This window comes from Piliocolobus tephrosceles, chromosome 6 (genome assembly GCF_002776525.5).
Source record: "Piliocolobus tephrosceles isolate RC106 chromosome 6, ASM277652v3, whole genome shotgun sequence".
In the NCBI taxonomy this organism is placed as follows: domain Eukaryota; kingdom Metazoa; phylum Chordata; class Mammalia; order Primates; family Cercopithecidae; genus Piliocolobus; species Piliocolobus tephrosceles.
Window position 1 is genome coordinate 13,730,836 of NC_045439.1, and position 21,927 is coordinate 13,752,762.

Genomic DNA, 21,927 nt, shown 5'->3' on the forward strand with positions numbered 1-21,927 from the left:
GGTGGTGGTGGTGCCGGTGGTGCTGGTGGTGGTGCTGGTGGTGGTGCTGGTGGTGGTGCCGGTGGTGCTGGTGGTGGTGTTGGTGGTGGTGCCGGTGGTGCTGGTGGTGGTGCTGGTGGTGGTGTTGGTGGTGGTGGTGCTGGTGGTGGTGGTGGTGGTGGTGTTGTTGGTGGTGCTGGTAGTGGTGCCGGTGGTGGTGGTGGTGTTGGTGGTGCTGGTGGTGGTGGTGGTGGTGGTGGTGGTGGTGGTGTGTGTGTGCACATGTGCTCACATGTGCATGTGTACGTAGCCCATGTGTGCACTAGTTTCCTGCTAAATAATACTTTGGATGGATGGGGGATCTTTTTAAAGTGAGATAAAAAATATCAATATATGTGTTTGAAAATAGTAACTTAAATGCCTGACCGATAGGGGATGATTCACGGTAAGTCTTCTGGGAGATAGAACACATTACTTCTTCGAACTCCAAAACTAGCCTCCTGGGCAAAATCTAAAACTTAACCAAATCATTTCTCCCAGGCAGATGCGTGCCATGCCTACCAGATCATTCACCGGAATGGGATTCCCGACGAGCAGATCGTTGTGATGATGTATGATGACATTGCTTACTCTGAAGAGTAAGTGGGGGAATGCTTGGAACTTGGTGGCGAAGGACTTCAGGGTATTTAAAAAAAGGTCACATAGACTCACAGGAATCCTAGTGGCCTAATGTTAGAATATATAACAGACTCCCAGACAAAAGACCACAGGATACCTCATGTTGAACTTTGGGTTTTTTTTGTTTTTTTGTTTTATTTTTTTTGAAACAGTCTTGCTCTGTTGCCCAGGCTGGAGTGCAATGGTGCGATCTCGGCTCACTGCACCCTCCACCTGCTGGGTTCAAGTGATCCTCCCACCTCAGTCTCCCAAGAAGCTGGGACTGCAGGTGTGCACTGCCATGCCCAGCCAATTTTTGTATTTTTTAGTAGAGACAGGATTTCACCATGTTGGCCAGGCGGGTCTTGAACTTCTGACCTCAAGTGATCCGGCTTCCTTGGCCTCCCAAAATGCTGGGATTACAGATGTGAGCCACCATGCCTGACCCTCATGTTGAGCTTTGACCATAACTTGGGTGTGCCCTGGGAGTGGCAAAGACCTGGTGGGTGCTTTGAAAGGGTTTAAAAGCTGAGTTCCTCCTCACCTTGGAGGACTTGTTGGGTTCTAATGCTTTTGTTTATAGGTTAGATCTTCCTACTACCTTCTTTCTATACTTACTTTATTACTTGCTGAGTTTAACTTCACAAATAGTTCCCTTGTGCCCGCTTATCTGATTTCTTGCAGAGATCAGAGGCAGCAAGTATGGGCATAAACTCAGCGAGTTCTAACCTCCTAGCTCCGTGGTCACCCTGCTGCAGCCGCGGTGAAGGGCGCTACCCTTACTTTGGTCACATTCTCAGCTCATCCATCACCCATTCTGAGGCTTTAATGCCTAAGCTCTTGTATTAAAGTCTTGTTCTCTGTCCTGTCTCTTTCTGAAAGTAGTTTCGCTCTGAGAGAGCTTTTGATGAGGCCTTGCCCTCTTGATGCTCTCTGGTTTCCAGCAGGCAGCCGGGAGCACCCAGGCTTTTGGTCCCTGCCCGAGGCTTTTCAAGCTCAGCTCCTCACTGCCTCTGCCAAGAGCTCTTGGGCTGTGGGACTGCTGAGATCCCCAAGCTGCTAAAACCACTTACACGTTGACCACTGTGCAGGCCATAAGTTGCATCTTTGACAAACATAGATGTTTCCTATTTTTTCACATAACATGCGTGTGTTTGAAGAGAGAGATTTCGGAGGCATGCCACATTTTGTTTCAATTGTGTCCTTTAATTTTCAGTAATCCCACTCCAGGAATTGTGATCAACAGGCCCAATGGCACGGATGTCTATCAGGGTGTCCCAAAGGACTACACCGGAGAGGTGAGTGGCTGCCGGGGGTGGAGCCAGCAGGTTTAGTTTTCATTTTAGTGATGATTTTTCGCTCTTTTTTCTGTTTCTAGAATCAGAACCTCCCTAGACTGGCTTCTGGTCAGGGTTTCACATTTGTATTAGGATTTGTGCCTGAGGAGTAAATTATGAGAGTTTTGAAAGAAAGCAGAGGAAAAGAAAATGTTTAGAATAAGTTGCAATCTACTGATAGTTACCGTCATACTTTAGGCCTGACCGTGTAGTTTCTTCCATATTAACCTTTCTTGAGATATCACCATTAATCTGATTATACATTACCTGTGCTCTTTTATAAAAATCAGTTTTCTCCGTACCAGGCTTGGTGCAAAGTATCTCAGGATTTTTGCTGAGATAGTTTTTCATTTATTATTATTATATGGTTTATTATATTACATAGTGTATTATAGATATAATAGTATATTACTTCCAGAAACTTTTCTGTTCCTCCTAGTTGATTGAGACTGTCTCAATGGACATATTTTTAAAATCACCGTATGCCTTCATTCTCCTGGTTTTCATAGTCTGTTTTAAATGTTGGATCTTTTAGGAATTAGTTATCTTTTTGATAAGAAACTTTTATCTGATGTTTAACAATTCTTTCAGTTTCATATTTTATTTTATTTTTCTTTTAAAGTCAAATACAATTAAATTTAACATATCATACAGGTAAGAAAAATGATCCTATTTAATGAAATTGTTTCTGTATAGTGTTTGGTTGTTTGAGATGGAGTCTTGCACTGTTGCCCAGGCTGGAGTACAGTGGCACAATCTTAGATCACTGCAACCTCTGCTTCCCTGGTTCAAGTGATTTTCCTGCCTCACACTCCATAGTAGCTGGGATTATAGGCGGGTGCCATGATGCCTGGCTAATTTTTCTACTTTCAGTAGAGGTGGGGTTTCACTGTGTTGGCCAGGCTAGCCTTGAACTCCTGACCTCAAGTGATCCGCCCGCCTCGGCCTCCTAAAGTGCTAGGATTACAGGCATAAGCCACCACACTTGGCCAAAAGTGTTTGCTCTTAAGCCATGAGCCTTGGAATGTGTAGGCTGGTGGCGTGGGTTGGCTGCAGACTCAGCCAACGCTCTGGGTTGGAGCGACAGCTGCATCTGATTGTGGCTCCTAATTCTTTGTAGGATGTTACCCCACAAAATTTCCTTGCTGTGTTGAGAGGCGATGCAGAAGCAGTGAAGGGCGTCGGATCCGGGAAAGTCCTGAAGAGGTAATGTCTGTTTACAGATACTACACTTCTCTCAATGGCCTGGGACCCCAGTATAGAGAATGGAAACAGGTGTTGTTCTGTGATCCTAGCCTGTTTACCTGTGAGAAATTACAGAGTGGAGAGTTTTGTTCTGATTTAGGACAGGTGCTTAGGGCTGTTGTCTCATGGCTTCTCTTGGCAGCCCATTTCTGTACTAAATTCACCTTGTGATCCAGGGCCCCTCATGATTAATACAACGTTCCTGTCACTTAAACTCCTCGTTCCTTGTTGTCTGGGGATTGTAGCACAGGGATGTCCCACTGCCTGTGGAGCCCCTGAGGCAGGTTTGAATCCCTGTGGCCAGATTGCAGGACCACCAGCCCTGTGCTCTGATCACAGATCAGCCCAGCGGGGAGAGGCACATTTGTAAATGCATGGCTGACTTTCATATTGGGGAAGACGAACCCCAGTGCTTACCCTGCTGACTGTGGGCTAGAGATGTCTTACTGTTTAGTAATTGTTCATGTGGCATTTTTATGTGATACCAGAGATTCCAGTAGCATGTTTCTTTTAGGCTGGAAGGGAGACCTGGGCACAAGTAAGCTCGTGTGAATTAGTGCAGAGGCCTGGTGCGGTGGCTCAGCCTGTAACCCCAGCACTTTGGGAGGCCAAGGTGGGCGGATCACTTGAAATCAGGAGTTGAAGACCAGCCTGGTCAACATGGTGAAACCCCGTCTCTACTGAAAGTACAAAAATTAGCCAGGCGTGGTGGCATGTGCCTGTAGTCCCAGCTACTCTGGTGGCTGAGGCAGGAGAATCGCTTGAATCCAGAAGGTGGAGGTTGCAGTGAGGCAAGATTGTGCTACTGCACTCCAGCCTGCGCAATCCAGCCTGAGCAACAGAGTGAGACTCTGTCTCAAAAAAAAAAAAACAAAAACAAACAAAAAAAAACCACACACACTTTGGGAGGCTGAGGTGGGCAGATCACGAGGTCAGGAGTTTGAGACCACCCTGGCCAACATGGTGAAACCCCGTCGCTACTAAAGATACAAAAAATTAGCCAGACGTGGTGGCGCGTGCCTATGATCCCAGCTACTCGGGAGGCTGAGGCAGGAGAATTGCTTTAATCTGGGAGGCGGAGGTTACAGTGAGCTGAGATCACGCCACTGCATTCTAGCCTGGGCGATGGGCGACAGGGCGAGACTCTATCTCAAAAAAAAAAAAAAAAAAGGACATCTGTGAGGGTGAACCAAATTGGCTTCATGTAAGTTATTACATCTCTGCCACTTCGAAGCAGCGCCGTCTGTGAAGGGGAAGCCCTGGTGAGGCAGGCAGGTGGTCATCCAAACTGTGTGGGCTGCAGGAGGCCTGGAGCGGGAGGCTGCCGACCTGTGCTGAACTCATGCTGGGGAGATCTGGTTAGAGAGTGTGGCTGCCTGGGATGAGACCCAAATGCCAGAGGACCCCACTGACCGCCTCACACCAGGTCTGTGTGATCGGTTGTCCAGGAAAGGCCCCTCCTCCTTTCCAGCCATACTTCAGGATTTGGAGGCTCTAGGATCTATACTGTGGTTCAGAATCACACTAAGGGGAGTGGAAGGGACAGGCCGGACACTGGGCCCTTATGTTCATCTTCAAGCCTGGTTGGGCAACTCTACTCCCCAAACTTCTTAATTTTTTGATTAGGGCAGCTTTTCAGAGAAATAGAAGTAAAAACAGAAAAAGGAAATGATTGACCTCTGATTCTTTCTTGGCAGCGGCCCCCAGGATCACGTGTTCGTTTACTTCACCGACCATGGATCTACTGGAATACTGGTTTTTCCCAATGAAGATGTGAGTTTTCTTGACATTTTAGGGACACACTAGCAGAACAGAAAAGCAAGGTGTTGAGATCAAACCCATAGCGTGTATTTTCTAGTGTCCTACCAGGGTTGGTTTGTACGTGTGGTGGGTGGGAGTGGGGGACAGGTTTAGCAGCTTGAAATCTATCCAAGGGCATCTCTTCCAGACGGTTTTCCCTGCATTTCTGTTCATATCGCAGCTTCAGTAGCTGTCTCAGGACATGGGTGTATCGCACTAGACCTCAGAATAGACCAAAAGCTCTGGACAAAGTAATGGGTGAAGAGATACATCCTCTTCCCCTTTTTAAGCGTGGGCATAAAACACGTGATGACGTTCTGGGATTATGTTCTTCCCCATGATTACTTCTAAGGGTTGGTAGAAAAGAGTTTATGAAGCATCATCAGAACTTTAGTAGTGAGTTATCCAGCGAATAGTTTCTCTTGATGTGTTGGTCTGAATCAATATTCTCACCTTTCAGCTTCATGTAAAGGACCTGAATGAGACCATCCATTACATGTACAAACACAAAATGTACCGAAAGGTAATTCAGCCCTTGGGGCGGCGTTGTGGGGAGGGCTGTGGGGAAAGCCGTGGGTGCAGAGCCCGCAGTCCCGTGACCGTCCTCCAACTGTGGGTGCTGTGTTTTCTAGAAAGGGGATCCTTCCAACCACTGGTTTCCCAGGATGAGCCTTTCAGCTTTAGCTATTAGATTGGAATCACTGGAGAGCTTGTTAAAATAGTGTGGGCTTCGCCCCCAGAGTTTGACCCAGTAGGTCTGGGGAGGGGGCCTGAGAATTTGCCTTGTGTTTCCGTGTGATCCTGCTGCTGCTGGTCTTCGGCCCACACTTTGCAGACTTCTATTCCTAAGACTGTCCTCAATTTTGGGCAGTTGGGGAGAAAATGCCATTATCTTATTCTCACTTTGAGCCTTTCTCATCCTTATACCACCCTTTATGGAAACTGTGTAGGGCCAGAGTTTTTGGCTGGATGCGGTGGCTCACTCCTATAGTCCCAGCACCTTAGGAGGCCGAGGCAGGAAGATCACTTGAGGCCAGGAGTTTAAGACCAGCCTGGGCAACATAGTGAGACTGCGTCTCTACCCAAAAAAACAAACAAACAAACAAAAAAAACCCTGCATAGGTTGGGTGATATGTGACAGTAACGCAGAAAGATGGCCTGCTAGGCTGTTTGGTCTTTGAAACTCCTCCCTGCACTGGATGGTGGAACCGTTTTCCTTAGCATCACATGGCTCTGTTTTCTCTGCATTGTTTCAGCTAATAGATGATTTTATTCCATTAGCAATGAATAAGTTTGTGTGGCAGCAGCTTCCATAGCTTCTGGCAGCAGCCTCTTTACACCAATAATGTCTCCCAGAAGCAAGCCTGGAGGACTTGTTAGGAATGGGTAGAGGGAGTGGGCAGAGCTCCAGTAGCGTGGCTGGAGGCCTGTACCCGGCTGGGGTGAGCTCACCTGCCCCGTCTGCCTCACAGATGGTGTTCTACATTGAAGCCTGTGAGTCTGGGTCCATGATGAACCACCTGCCGGATAACATCAATGGTAGGTGGTTGGGGTGCCGGCCTCGACCTGGGCTGGCAAGCAGGTTGCTCAAATGTCGCTGACATGGAACCGAGCATTCTGCATAAGCAGGGGCTGCTGAGGGCAGCCTGGGCCATAAACATGGGGAGATACCTGCAGGTAGCTCTGGGCTTCCTCTGCTCTTGAAGAATTGGTAGTCAGGGAATAAAGAATCTGTATGTGAGCCTCACAGTGCTCTTCCAGGTTCTAGTAAAACTACTGAAGCTAAAACTACATGGGCTTTGGACCAGCCTCCATCCTTTGCAATGTGTTGGTTGCTCTCTGACCTCAAGCAGGTGACTGGCCCTCTTTGATCCTCAATTATCCCCATCTGTAAAATGGGGATAAAGATAGTACGTGTCTGTTGGGAGATTCGTATTTTAAACACTAGCATTTGTCCAGCACAATTCTAAGCCCATGGTAGAGAGCTAGTAAGTGGTAGCTTTTGCATAGGTTCAGTTAATCTAGATGTTTCTTCAATAAATGTCAGATCTCTCTGGAAACCAAAGTAAGCCCATATTCTTTAAGTTTCCCATGCTGTGGAAATGTCAGCATTCTTCCAGAATAGCATAGTGTCCTAAGCATGCCAATTTGCCAAGCTGCAAAAAACCTCTATCAGCTGGCTCCTCTTTCTTCCGCATTTAATTTGAGATGAGTTATTGTCATGGAATGCACAGGGCTGGGTCTGGTTACATGTCCCTGCCCTCCTGTGCTGATCATAAGTAGCATGTAGCATGTTTCGATTTCACTAGGGGAGAAAGAAGGACTCAGGCTTCAAGCGTAATCCAAGGCAGGAATAAAATGCGACTAAAAGATCATCTTTAATTCCTCGTAGTTTATGCAACTACTGCCGCCAACCCCAGAGAGTCGTCCTACGCCTGTTACTATGATGAGAAGAGGTCCACGTACCTGGGGGACTGGTACAGCGTCAACTGGATGGAAGACTCGGACGTGGTGAGCCCTTCGGGGGCTGGCGGTTCAGCTGGGGTTTAACCATCAGACTCTGACTGTCAAAGGTCTTTAATGGTCTCATGTTTTGCAGGAAGATCTGACTAAAGAGACCCTGCACAAGCAGTACCACCTGGTGAAATCACACACCAACACCAGCCACGTCATGCAGTACGGAAACAAAGTGAGTCGGGAGCCTTGCGTGCCGGCCCTCTGTTACCTTGGGTCCTAGGTGGACTTGCCTGGCATATTGATCTCTTGCTAAAGAGACACGGGATCTGGGTGAGGAATGGATGAGGCAGGGGATACCTCTGCCTCTCACAGCCACTCCATCCTGGGGACCTGTGGGCTTTGGAATCAGACCTTGCTAGGTTCAAACTTGCAGAGTTGTGAGGCTTTGGGCAAGTGATTTCACTTCTCTGAATTTGTTTCCTCATTGGTCAAAACCCAAGTGCACAAGGTAGCTAGGAGCATGAAAGAGGGCTGTGCGTTCCTTACGCTAAACACAGGCCTAGTGTGCAGCAAGAGATCACTGACTCGAAAGCTGCTGCTCTACGGCCTGTAGGTGGTCCCACAGCCACTCTGCACCTTGGGTTTTCTGGAGTCCTGCTGCTTTGCAAGCTGCAGGTTGTTCCCTTTACCCTTTGGCTATAAATTGGAGACATTTTATTCTCCTCCAAATATGTCCAGAAGGGACCTCTGTGGTTAAATGGTGTTGCGGCAGGTGGCTGCTAAAAGCTTGGACCCTAAGTGAAGCTGCAGGGGCTAACGTTTGGTATGTGCAAACACCCTAACAGTTGTGCAGGACCTCCCAGTTGTTCATATGCCCAAACACCATTCCCCAAGCAGCCCACCCCCAGTGGAGAGCTCGCCAGCTGAGATCTGTTCCTTGGGCGCAAGCATTGGCCTTCTAGAAGAAGCTGGACTCAGTAAATCCAGCCATCGTTAGCCCTTCAGTAGAGCGTGGGCTGGGGGACATGAGACCTGCACCCAGGGCACCATGACCTGGTCAGGCTTTTGAGCCAGCGTAGGAGAGAGTTGGAGCAGAGGGAAGGCCAGGGAAAGGTGACCCAGAGAAGGCAGGGTCAGTGGTGGCATAGCCCTGGCCATGTGGGGGCTCTGCCCTGGGCTTTCCATTCTCGTCACAGTATCCTCAGCATTGGCCATTTCTGATCTTGGTTGAGGGGTTGTGGTGGATCTTCTCCAAACTCTGTTTTTGTGTAGATTTGTGTGTGTGGTATTGTTGATTTTAGAACTGTCTTTAGATTATTGTTGCTTGCTTTAGGAACAGAACGCTTGCAGCATTTTCCCTTCTGATTGGGAGCCAGTCTGTAGTGACCACTGCAGCCAAATTGAGCCTGGCCGCTCTGCCCATTTGCTAACTCTTGATGCCAAGCATCAGCCTGGCCTCTCTGTGACCTTAGCTCTGCCCTTCCCAGTGGACCCAGACTTCAGCTCTAACCTGGGCAGATGCTTTGTACCTTCCCACTACTGGCCCTTAGGGATTTACAGGTGAGTGCGAGTGGTTGAGCATATACAGGTCACCCGCCTGGATAGGCAGCATCCTTTGCAGGTGACATTCTTTGCCTGGAATCCTTTGCAGCAGAACTGCTGTTCTTTTTACATCTGAAAGGCACTGCTGATCCACAGGCAGAGCTTGGACCAGAGCTGTCTGGTGAAAGAATAGCAGTTCTGCTGCAAAGGATGTCAGGCATTTTGAGTCACTCGCTAGTAGATTTCAGGGGTTCCCTTGCATTGCCTGCATACTGCTGGGGTGACCACGTCTTTTCAGGCTGCAGTTGTGGCCCTGTGGTCCTGAAAGCATGAGGAGTAAATGTAAGCCTCTGATGGAGAGGCCGGACTTGGGGTACGTTGGGCACATCTGCTCCTCCCACTCAAACCAGCTCTCTCTCTCCCTGTCTCTCTCTCGCTCTCTCTTGCTTTCTCTCTCGCTCTGTCTTGCTGTCTCTCTCCCCAGACGATCTCCACCATGAAAGTGATGCAGTTTCAGGGTATGAAGCACAAAGCCAGTTCTCCTCTCTCCCTGCCTCCAGTCACACACCTTGACCTCACCCCCAGCCCTGACGTGCCCCTCACGATCATGAAGAGGAAACTGATGAACACCAATGGTCTGGAGGAGTCCAGGCAGCTCACGGAGGAGATCCAGCGGCATCTGGATGTGAGTAAGGGTGAAAGGAGCAGTGCCCAGGTGCTGTCCCCAGCCCTGGTGGGCAGCATGCATGAGCTCAGCCCTGCCTCCTGACCGTTCTCCCTGCCATGCAGGAGTGTGTGGGGACGGAAGCCAGCCTCCGTCCTCCATGTAACGGAAGCGGGTAGGCGGAGCCGTGGTTGCCTCCCACCTTCATGAGTAACCTTGACCTCTTCGGCAGTAGGGAGCAGTGGAATGGGGGCCGTCTCCCCTGTATCGTGCCAAGAAGCCATGTACATGGGTGTTTCCCTGTTTTATACCTTGTTGCTTAGAGGATATTTTTATTTTGTTGCTTATTAAGTTATTAGCTAATCATATTCATTTTAAAAATCCAGAGCCAGTTACAGTGGCATGTGCCTCTAGTCCCAGCTTCTGAGGGGGCTGAAGCAGGAGGATTCCTTGAGTCTGGTCAGCTTGGGCAACCAGTAAAACCCTTTCTCTTAAACAAACAAACAAAATTCCAATCCACAAAAATTTCTGCTATTCTCAGAAAACCATAGTCATGCCTAAAATTCTTTCTAAAAATTTCTGCTATTCTCAGAAAAACATAGTCCTGCCTAAAATTCTTTCTAATATGCCGTCCTTTCCAATCACTGAGTCTGTTTTCAGTAGCTCATCAGTGTGTTTGGAGTTGGCAGAATTGCTGTGTAAATGACAGCTGTGCGCTCACTGGAATGCTGGGCAGAGGGCTGCCTGGCCCTTCCCACAAAGCCAGCTCTGTTCACTCTTGTCCCCATTGTCAGCACAGCACAGTGACGGATGTGCTGAAATATGGCCCGAGTTTTCTAGGCAAGATTTTTTTTTTTTTTTTTGAGACAGAGTCTTGCTCTGTCACCAGGCTGGAGTGCAGTGGTGTGATCTCGGCTCACTGCAACCTCCGCCTCCTGGGTTTAAGTGATTCCCCTGCCTCAGCCTCCCGAGTAGCTGGGATTACAGGCATGTGCCACCACGCCCAGCTAATTTTTGTATTTTTAGTAGAGACGAGGTTTCACCATGTTGGTCAGGCTGGTCTCGAACTCCTGACCTCAGGTGATCCACCCATCTAGGCAAGATTCTTTTTTTTTAATCAGTGTGGTTTGTTTTAAGTGCGTATATCTAATTATCCCCAAAATTGGTACCCTGTGTGTGACAGCTGTATTAACCAGGACATATTTTTAGTTTTGCTGTCAAACGCAGTGTAGCACAGTAGTTCTCAGACTTTTCATTCTTAGGCCTCTTTATGTATTTTTTTTTTTTTATAGAGCTGGGGTCTCCCTGTGTTGCCCAGGCTGGTCTTAAACTCCCGAGCTCAAGTGATCCTCCCACCTGGGCCCCGAAAGTACTGGGATTACAGAAGTGGGCCACTCACCCGGCCAGACCCCTTTATATTCTTTAAATTATTCATCCCAAAGGGCTTTTGTTCATGGTGGGTTATGTCTATTGATATGTATTGCATTAAATTAGGATGAGATGAAAGGACATTTTTGATGGTTCACAGAAACTGAACCAGAGGTTTTGTTTTTTTTGTTGGTTTTTTTTTTGAGATGGAGTTCTGCTTGTGCTGCCCAGGCTGGAGTGCAGTGGTGCTATCTCAGCTCACTGCAACCTCTGCCTCCTGGGTTCAAGCGATTCTCCTGCCTCAGCCTTCCCAGTAGCTGGGATTACAGGCACCCCCACCACGCCCAGATAACTTTTGTATGTTTAGTAGAGATGGGGTTTTACCATGTTGGCCAGGCTGGTCTCAAACTCCTGGCCTCAGGTGATCCACCTGCGTCAGCCTCCCAAAGTGCTGGGATTACAGGCATGAGCCACCACACCCGGCTCAAGAGTTTTCTTATGTTTGCTTAAACAACTGTGTAAATCATATAGGACTTCTTTGGTATCTGCTGCCAATTAGAAAACTATTTCTAAGACCATTTAACTATTGCATAATTACACTTTTATGTAAAGTAAAAGATTATTATGAAAAAATTAAAACTAAGATTTAAAAATATTTAACTCATTTATGAATCACAGTATTTGTAACAAATAACATTCTGCATTAATATTTTTCTATGAAAAATAACCATTTTCCAAAACAAAAACCACTTTGGTGAGAAGAGTGGCATTGCTTTCCATTTGTGTGGGATCTCTTTTGTGTCCGGCATTACTAGAAGACAGCTGGATCCTTGAACTGGCTTCTGCTTTCGCTGTTGGGCGCTGCTCTTTTGGCTGAAGTGTAAGAAGAAAATCCAGCCTTGTAAAGATACAGAGTTGAGGAAGGGAGACCTTCCGGAGCCTCAGAGCTCTTGGGGAGTCTGGTTCTGGACCACGCCGGGAGAACTGCTGGTCTGACACACAGTGGGTGGAGGGTCTTTGTGGAATTCAGATATGAAGCAAACCAACCCTGGCTGGAGAGCGGGTAGGACAGAGCTTGCCTGTAGAGTGAAGGGTGTTTTTTTTTTTTAGTTTTTTTGATTTTTATTTTAATAGAGGCAGGGTCTCGCTGTGTTGCCCAGGCTGGTCTGGAACTGCTGGCCTCAAGTGATCCTCCTGCCTCAGCCTCCTGAAGTGCTGGGAGTACAGGCGTGAGCCACTGTGCCTGGCCAGAGTGAGGGTAGTGTAGAAGCACTTTCTTCTTTATGATGCTGTTTTTCATCATCTGGAAAGAAAACAGAGTCCCTCTGTGCCCCACTGTGTAAACTTTCGCTAGTTTCCTGAGTGGGCAGAGGTACCCATGAACACAGCACCCTCACGGCACAGTGTCTATTTTGGGGCACGGGTTCTGCAACCTCCTGTCTCCACAGCAATGGTTGTTTTTTTTTTTTGAGATGGAGTCTCGCTCTGTCACCCAGGCTGGAGTGAAGTGGTGTGATCTCAGCTCACTGCAAGCTCCACCTCCCGGGTTCACACCATTCTCCTGCCTCAGCCTCCTGAATAGCTGGGACTACAGGCGCCCGCCACCACGCCTGGCTAATTTTTTTGTATTTTTAGTAGAGATGGGGTTTCACCGTGTTAGCCAGGATGGTCTCGATCCCCTGACCTCGTGATCCGCCCACCTCGGCCTCCCAAAGTGCTGGGATTACAGGCGTCAGCCACCGCGCCCGGCTGCGGTGGTGGTTTTTTGATACAAATGTTTGCGTCATGCTGGAAGATCCCCAAGAGGCAGGTCTTTCTGGCCGTCGCAGAAGTGGGCACAGACAACTTCCACCTTTCTTGGAACGCATTGATTGTTATTTCCTCGAACCTGCGGGAGGCTGAGGGCTGTGTGGAGAAGCCTTTGAATGCACTTCTCCACTGTTCCTTGGTCCCCGAGAGACCGTGTTCAGGGAGGCACATTTTGACAGGCCGCATTTCTCCCCAGGCCAGGCACCTCATTGAGAAGTCAGTGCGCAAGATCGTCTCCTTGCTGGCAGCGTCCGAGGCTGAGGTGGAGCAGCTCCTGTCCGAGAGAGCCCCGCTCACAGGGCACAGCTGCTACCCAGAGGCCCTGCTGCACTTCCGGACCCACTGCTTCAACTGGCACTCCCCCACGGTGAGCCAGCGGGGCTCTCCCCACGTCTGGAATCCAGAAGCTGAATTCAGATTGTCCCCCAGCAGTCACATTGGATGGACTTTATAGAAGGTTCCATCCAGGCTGAGAAACAGGGGGCTCATTTCAGAGAGGACGAAGGTTGTCCAAATTCACTGATTTTAAATCTTGGCCCCAGAACACTCCTCTCGTCCCAGTGGCAGGAGAGTTTACCAGAGCCATAGATGACAGATGACAGCTCTCACTTCTAGTTTGAAAAACAGTTACTTCTCTTCACACTTCTGCTGTCCCTGCCAATCCCCATCCTCGCCTCTGCCCCTCACGCCAGCCACACACATCTGCCTTCTGGGTCTGTTCTGACCTCTTCCCAAGACAGTTGAGGTCAGGTGTGGCCCGTGGAGGAGAAGTGCTGAGTTTCTGCAGATGTAGAATTAGAAGGCAGCTGAAAAGCCTCCTGGTCAGTAGCATGTGGTGCTTCAATCCTTCTAGAGAAAGGTTGGCAAACTGGCCTACAGGCCTGTTTCTCCCTCATAACCTGTTTTTGTAAATAAAGTTTTATTGGGGCCGGGTGTGGTGGCTGGTGTCTGTAATCCCAGCACGTTGAAAGGCCAAGGTGGGTGGATCATCTGAAGTCAGGAGTTCCAGACCAGCCTGACCAACATGGTAAGACCTCGTCTCTACTAAATATACAAAAATTAGCCAGACGTGGTGGTGCACACCGGTAATCCCAGCTACTCTGGAGGCTGAGGCAGGAGAATCACTTGAACTAGGGAGGTGGAGGTTGCAGTGAGCCGAGATTGTGCCACTATACTGTAGCCTTCGCGACAGAGTGAAACTCTGTCTCCAAAAAAAATGTTTTTTATTGGAACATAGCCACATCCTGCTCGGTTCCCTGTTGTCCCTGGCTGCTTTCACACTGGGGCAGAGTTGAGGTAGCTCGACTTTACCCCTCCAGTCTTCGTTTGTTTTTCTTTTTTTTTTAAGATGCAGTTTTGCTCTTTTTGCTGAGGCTGGAGTGCAGTGGCATGATCTCAGCTCACTGCAACCTCTGCCTCCTGGGTTCAAGTGATTCTCCTGCCTCAGCCTCCCGAGTAGCTGGGATTACAGGCACGCACCACCACGCCTGGCTAATTTTTGTATGTTTAGTAGAGATGGGGTTTCACCATGTTGTCCAGGCTGGCCTTAGAACTTCTGACCTCAGGCGATCCACTTACCTCGGTCTCCCAAAGTGCTGGGATTACAAGCATGAGCCACCGTGCCCTGCCCAGTCTGGGTTTTTTTGACCTTTGGAGTCATGCACAGTGAACCTCTTCCTTTGTTCTCATAGAGTTCTGGGTTCCCCTGAAGTTTGTTTCAAGATAAACATCCCCGCTGCTTCCCTCTTCCCTGGTGTGATCCAGTGTGGCTTTCATGCACCATCCATCTCCCTCGCTGGCGTGTCCCTCCCAGAATAAGGTTCCCAGAATCAAAAGGCAGACTTTGCGGGGAGATCCCAGGCCATGGCCGGGAGCAGAGCCATCGGGAGTTCCCTGTCGGGAGTCCTGCCCTCAGATTTGAGAGTGCAGCGTCCCGCCAGCCCCTCCACTTGCTTGCAAACCCTGGCATGTGTGCCTCTTTCCTGGGGGATAGTCCATAAATATCACCAGATTATCTAAAGGTTGGGAAAGGATCCGTGAACCAAAGTAGGGCAAGAGCCACTGGCCAAGATGCTTTGCCTCTGTAACTGCAAAAGCGGAGTGGATTGTGTGGTGAGATGAGGATGTTTCATTCCGTCCTGTTTGTTTTCTCCCAGTACGAGTATGCATTGAGACATTTGTACGTGCTGGTCAACCTTTGTGAGAAGCCGTATCCGCTTCACAGGTAACTAATGCAGCAGTGGCACTTGGAAGGTCGGTGTCATTCTGAAAGCAGAAGGGGCTGCCATCCTCTTCTGCAACTGGGCAGTTTCGCTTCTGCCAGGAGCTCCCTCCAGCTTTCCTCTAGAGCCATTTGTCAGTGGGGTCCAGAAGCCGCGTTCTTAGTGACAGCTGCTGGGCGGGCCTGTCCTCACTGCCTGCCTGCTGCATGTGGGTTTGTGTTTGTCTGCCTTTCTTCAGCGTTGACACGGTTCACCAAGTTCTTCTTCCTGTCTGTCGCAGGATAAAATTGTCCATGGACCACGTGTGCCTTGGTCACTACTAAAGAGCTGCCTCCTGGAAGCTTTTCCAAGTGTGAGTGCCCCACTGATTGTGTCCTGATCAGAGACCAGAGAGGTGGAGTGAGAAGTCCCCGCTGCTCCGGGCCCTCCTGGGGAGCCCCCACTCCAGGGCTCGCTCCAGGGCCTTCTTCACGGGATGACTTGCTCACTGTTACCTACTTCCCCAGTCTCTTCTGAAAAACTACAAATTGGGGTGGGGAAAGCTCTGTATCGAGAAGGGTCATATTTGCTTCCTAGGAGGTGTGTTGTTTTGTTCTGTTTTGGTTTTGCCCGTTAGTTTTAAGGAGCAGGAAGTTCATGGGGGCTTCTGAAGTAGCCCCTCTCAAAAGGAGTCTTTATTCTGAGAAATTTGAACCAAAACCTCTTTCAATCTTCAGAATGATTTTATTGAAGAGGGCCTCAAGCCCCAAATGGAAAACTGGTTTTAGAAATTATTATGATTTTTGATTGCTTTTGTATTTAATTCTGCAAGTGGTCAAGTCTTAAAAAATAAAGATTTATAACAGAACCCAAATATTCTCTTCCGACCCTGACTTTGTGGTTGATGCTCCTGCACCTCCTAGCGGGGGCCTCCTCCGTCATTGTCTTTTCCAGCCTCATCACTCCAAGTCTCCCCTCCCACTGCTCTGCTATTTTCTGCTCCTCTGTACTCCTTGGGCTCTGCAGCCTCCTGTGCCTTTGCTCCTTGCTGTTCCTCCTGCCCTGGAATGCCTTTCCCATCTCCTCTGCAGACCCTCCAGGGACAGGTTAAAGTACCCTTCTTTCCTCCAACCTTCCTCACCTTCTCCTCCCCACTCATCAAAAGTTGTTTCTGGCTGGGCCTGGTGGCTCATGCCTGTAATCCCAGCACTTTGGAGGCCGAGGCGGGCAGATTATGAGGTCAGGAGATTGAGACCATCCTGGCAAACACGGTGAAACCCCATCTCTACTAAAAATATGAAAAAATTAGCCGGGTGTGGTGGAGGGCGCCTGTAGTCCCAGCTACTCAGGAGGCTGAGGCAGGAGAATGACGTGAACCCAGGAGGCAGCGGAGGTGCAGTGAGCCGAGATCGCGCCACTGCACTCCAGCGTGGGTAAGACAGCGAGACTCTGTCTAAAAAAAAAAAAAAAAAGGCCGGGCACGGTGGCTCAAGTCTGTAATCCCAGCACTTTGGGAGGCCGAGGCGGGCGGATCACAAGGTCAGGAGATCGAGACCATCCTGGCTAACGTGGTGAAACCCCGTCTCTACTAAAAAGTACAAAAAACTAGCCGGGCGAGGTGGCGGGCGCCTGTAGTCCCAGCTACTCGGGAGGCTGAGGCAGGAGAATGGCGTGAACCCGGGAGGTGGAGCTTGCAGTGAGCTGAGATCTGGCCACTGCACTCCAGCTTGGGCGACAGAGCGAGATTCCGTCTCAAAAAAAAAAAAAATTAGCTGGAAATTGCTTGAACTCAGGAGGTGGAGGTTGCAGTGAGTTGAGATCATGCCATTGCACTTCAGGCTGGGTAACAAGAGCGTCTCAAAAAAAACCCCCAAAAAACAAAAAAACCTGATGGTGGTGATGGTTAGGCAAATTTGATCACACTAAAAGTTCTCAAATTGTATGCTTTTTTTTTTTTTTTTGAAACAGAGTCTCGCTCTGTGACCCAGGCTGTAGTGTAGTGGTGCGATCATGGCTCACTGCAGCCTTCAACTCCTGGCCTCAAGTGAGCCTCCCACCTTGGCCTCCCAAAGTGCTGGGATTACAGGAGTGATTGTACACTTTGAATGGAGGAATTATGTGCTATGACGCTGCTTTAAAAAAGCCATGTTAGCTAGATGGCTGTTTAGGTAGATAGGGAGAAAGCAAAAAAATAAAATAAAATAACCCTAACACACCCTGACGCTTCTGACCATCTGTCTTTAGGTGTACCTATCTTGTTTAGCAATGATTGACTCCTTTAACATTTGCAGTCATGGCCTGGAAGGTGAGATACTGGCAGAGAGGGTTATGTCTGTGACAAATTCAAGGGTGAAACTCTTGTTTCTAATGGGCCCATTTCATTTCAGTACAGATTATCCTTTCTCAATGAGGGCCTCATATGGCTGATCAAATGACTTTGGGATAAAGAACTTTTAACGTCCTACACATCTGGGGGAGCTCTGAGGTTTTAGGTAACAAGTACGAGAAACACCCTGAATTTGCTGTTGCCAGTGCTCAACAGTGGGCAAACTGGAGAGCAAATACTGAAAAGGAGAGTTTTTAAAGGGAGAATCTTTTTTTAAAAAAAAAAAAGCAAAAAAGATATTTTATTTCATTTTAAAATTGACAAAAATTATATGTATTTATTATGCACAGCATTTTATTTTTAATTTCAATAGCTTTTGGGGGAATAGGTGGTGTTGGGTTACCACCTTTAGTGGTGCTTTCTGAGATTTTGGTACACTCATCACCTAAGCAGTGTACACTACCCAGTCATTGTGTAGTCTTTTATCCCTCACCCCCCTCCCACACTTTCCCTCCAGTCCCCAAACTCCAGTGTATCATTCTTATGCCTTTGTGTCCTCATAGCTTAGCTCCCACTTATAAGCGAGAACATACAATGTTTGGTTTCCATTCCTGAGTTATTTCACTTAGAATAATGGTCTCCAATTCCATCCTGTTGCTGTGAATGCCATTATTTTGTTCCTTTTTATGGCTAAGTACTATTCCACAGTAGATATACATTTTCTTTATCCACTCATTAATTGATAGGCATTTGGGCTGGTTCCTTTTTTTTTTTTTTTTTTTTTGAGACAGTCTTACTCTGTCAGCCAGCCTGGAGTGCAGTGGTACAGTCTTGGCTCACTGCAACGTCTGCCTCCAGGGTTCAAGCAATTCTCCCGCCTCAGCCTCCCAAGTAGCTGGGATTACAGGCATGTGCCACCATGCCCAGCTAATTTTTGTATTTTTAGCAGAGATGGGGTTTCGCCATATTGGCCAGGCTGGTCTTGAACTCCTGACCTCAAGTGATCCACCTGCCTCTGCCTCCCAAAGTGCTGGGATTACAGGCATGAGCCATTGCACCCGGCCCCATAGTTTTTCAATTGTGGATTGTGCTGCTATAAACATGCGTGTGCAAGTATCTTTTTTGTATCATGACTTTTTCTCCTCTGGATAGATAAACAGGAGTGGGATTGCTGGATCAAATGGTAGAGCTGCTTTTGGTTCTTTAGGCAATCTTCAATACTGTTCTCCATAGTGGTTGTATTCGTTTACATTCCCACCAGCAGTGGAAGTGTTCCTTTTTTAGCACATCCACAACAACATCCATTTTTTAAAATTTTTTTATTATAGCCATTCTTGCAGGAGTAAGGTGGTATCACATTGTGGTTTTGATTTGCATTTCCTAACGGGAGAACCTTGAAAGGCCTTAAGATATAGGTAGTAAAAAATTTGTTCCTCTGTCTTCTAGAACTGTTAACTACCATAATGACCCTGCTTCTCTCTTTCTGTGCCCCCCGTAGAATGAGAGTGTACTTGTTTAATAAATACAGAAGCTTGAACGTTCATGGTTCTAAAAGTTGAAAGCAGCTATGTTGCATTTCTCAAATACATGACAGTTCCATAAGTCACAATGCCTTGGCCTTTTCCCTCCTCATATAGTTCATAGGTCCCCAGTAGAAATGGGCTCTCCATCCCTTGTATTAAGCCATTCTCTATAATATTCTCGGCTGGGCGTGGTGGCTCACATCTGTAATCCCAGCACTTTGGGGAGGCCAAGGCAGGCAGATCACCTGAGGTCAGGAGTTCAAGACCAGCCTGACCAACATGGTGAAACCCCATCTTTACTAAAAATACAAAAATTAGCCGGGTGTGGTGGTACGCATCTGTGGTCCCAGCTACTTGGGAGGCTGAGGCAGGAGAATCACTTGAACCCAGGAGGCAGAGGTTGCAGTGAGCCGAGATAGCACCACTGCCCTCTACCCTGGGCGACAGAGCGAGACTCCGTCTCAAAAAACAAAAACAAAAACAAAAAACAAAAAACAAACAAACGATTTCTGTATTGTTCTGCTCAGGTTGTTATAACAAAATTTCTTTAAGCCAGGTAGCCTATAAACAACAGAAATTTATTTTTCATGGTTCTGGAAGCTGGGAAGTCCAAAATGAAGCCACCATTCTGTATGGACTCATGGATACTTATTTTGCACTTTGAGTTGTAATTCAATACTTTTTTTTTTTTTTTTTTTTTTGAGACGCGGAGTCTCGCTCTGCCGCCCAGGCTGGAGTGCAGTGGCCGGATCTCAGCTCACTGCAAGCTCCGCCTCCCGGGTTCACACCATTCTCCTGCCTCAGCCTCCCGAGTAGCTGGGACTACAGGCGCCCGCCACCTTCGCCTGGCTAGTTTTTTGTATTTTTTAGTAGAGACGGGGTTTCACCGTGTTCGCCAGGATGGTCTCGATCTCCTGACCTCGTGATCCACCCGTCTCGGCCTCCCAAAGTGCTGGGATTACAGGCTTGAGCCACCGCGCCCGGCTGTAATTCAATACTTTATTGCTCAAATTATTCCATCTTTGGCTAATGGGCGCTCTTTCAATTGGCCGCTGTGTCCATTTGACATTTCCCCTGCACCCCCTTCAACACAGGTATTCTTGTTTTTGTTTGAGGACTTCCTTAACTGTCTGTACTACAGGATGCTTCAGGCTCATCTTACATATTTCCTGCCCCAGTCCTAGCATCAGCCATTTCTCCAAGGAGCCCTAGTTCCTTTCACTGCAACATTTATGTTATAAACCAAGATCTGGGTACTAGGTGTGTTTGTTGGTCCTGGGGTATGGCTGTTTCTAGGTCCTCTCAGCTGACAGAGCAAGGAAATATATATGTGCTTACTAATCCATGTGTATATGTACACATACCTATAAATATTTCTATGTAAAACCATATGTGAGTTCATACTAATGTCTCCAACTCTAATTCATTACTGCATGGATCATTCTAGCCTCCTGCCCTTTCGTATCTGTAAACTCCCACTCCATCAGAGATAAACATGTGACACCAACCATCCACCATCTGTTTAATTAATTGTTTGATCCTAGTATCCATGCATGGCAACATCAGAATTGTTCCCCACTGGGGAACAACTTTATCAGAGTACAATGCTTATACACAGTTCTGTTTGCCTTTACTCTAACAGCTTCATTCCCAAAATTACTTGGGCAGTTTCTTTCCCCCATTCCCTTCAGTGGGGATGTTTCATACATTTATAATATAGTTAGATTATATTGTAGTAGTCTGTGTTCCATCTTGGGATCCTCTAACTTCCTAAGTGATATTTTAAAATCTGCACACATCAAGGTTCACTCTTTGAACTATGAAGTTCTATTTTGGCAAATGCAAAATGTCCAATATCCATTATGTTTTCATAGTTTCACTACCCTAAAAATCCCATGTTTGATTCAACCATTGTGTGGACTTAGGTTTTCAATGTAGTTGTATGGATCGTATGGTAAGACTGTTCAGCGCTGTGAGAAATTGCCAAAGTGCCTTCCAAAGCGGATGCAGTGTCCTGTATTCCCAGCAGCAACGAATGCAAGTTCCTCATGCCCTGCCTCCTCACCGGCTTGTGTCAGGTTTTTGGATTTTGGCCATTCTCGTAAGTGTGTAGTAATATCTCATTTTAATGTGCAATTCCTTAATGACAAGTCACATTGAGCATCTTTTCATATACTTATCTGCCCTCTGCGCATTTTCTTGGGTGATCTTATGCCAATTTTTTTTTTTCTGGTATCTAATTCTAGATTAATTTGCTCATTTTTTAGTTGGGTGTTTGTTTTCTTACTGTTGAGGTTTAAGAGTTCTTTGTATTCTTTGGATACAAGTCCTTTATCAGATAGGTGTTCTGCAAATATGTTCTTTCAGTTTGTGGCTTGTCTCTTCATTTCCCTGTGTCTTTTACAGATCAGAAGTTTTTAATTTTAATAAAGGCCAATTTACTTTTTCCTTCATGGATTATGTTTTTGGTATCTTTCTTTTCTTTTCCTTCCCTTTCTCTCTCCCTCCCTTACTTACTTTTTTTTCTTTTTTTTTTTTTTGAGACAGGGTCTCACTCTGTTGCCCAGGCTGGAGTGCAGTGGCGTGATCTTGACTCATGGCAGCCTCCACCTCCAGGGTTCAAGTGATTCTCCTGCCTCAGCCTCCCGAGTAGCTGGGATTACAGGCACGTGCCACCACACTTGGCTAATTTTTGTATTTTTTAGTAAAGATGGGTTTCACCATGTTGGCCAGGCTGGTCCTGAACTTCTGACCTCGGGTGATCCGCCCACCTTGGCCTCCCAAAGTGCTGGGATTAAAGGCATGAGCCACCACACCCAGCCCCTTCTTTCCTTCCTTCCTTTCTTCCCTCCTTCCCTCCTTTCTCTTTCTCTCTTTCTTCCCACTTGTCTCCTCTTCTTTCTTTTCTTTTCTTTTCTTCTTTTTTATTAAAGAGACAGGATGTCATTCTGTCACCCAGGCCTGGAGTGCAGTGGCACCATCACAGTTCACTGCAACCTCGAATTCCTGGGCTCAAGGG

The 21,927-nt window shown here is 47.6% G+C and overlaps 1 protein-coding gene across 1 annotated transcript in view; it reads left to right on the forward strand.

The window, feature by feature from the left end:
* Positions 1 to 15,933, forward strand: part of LGMN (legumain) — a 44,272-nt gene extending 28,339 nt beyond the window's left edge. Inside the window, exons 3-14 of the mRNA XM_023205507.2 lie at positions 520 to 617; positions 1,853 to 1,934; positions 3,094 to 3,179; positions 4,916 to 4,991; positions 5,479 to 5,541; positions 6,491 to 6,557; positions 7,411 to 7,529; positions 7,618 to 7,707; positions 9,502 to 9,702; positions 13,055 to 13,225; positions 15,015 to 15,082; positions 15,361 to 15,933. Of these exons, the coding sequence (XP_023061275.1) occupies positions 520 to 617; positions 1,853 to 1,934; positions 3,094 to 3,179; positions 4,916 to 4,991; positions 5,479 to 5,541; positions 6,491 to 6,557; positions 7,411 to 7,529; positions 7,618 to 7,707; positions 9,502 to 9,702; positions 13,055 to 13,225; positions 15,015 to 15,082; positions 15,361 to 15,403 (1,164 nt within the window). The 3' untranslated portion in view covers positions 15,404 to 15,933. The remainder of the gene's footprint in view (positions 1 to 519; positions 618 to 1,852; positions 1,935 to 3,093; positions 3,180 to 4,915; positions 4,992 to 5,478; positions 5,542 to 6,490; positions 6,558 to 7,410; positions 7,530 to 7,617; positions 7,708 to 9,501; positions 9,703 to 13,054; positions 13,226 to 15,014; positions 15,083 to 15,360) is intronic.
* The last annotated feature ends 5,994 nt before the right edge of the window (positions 15,934 to 21,927 follow it).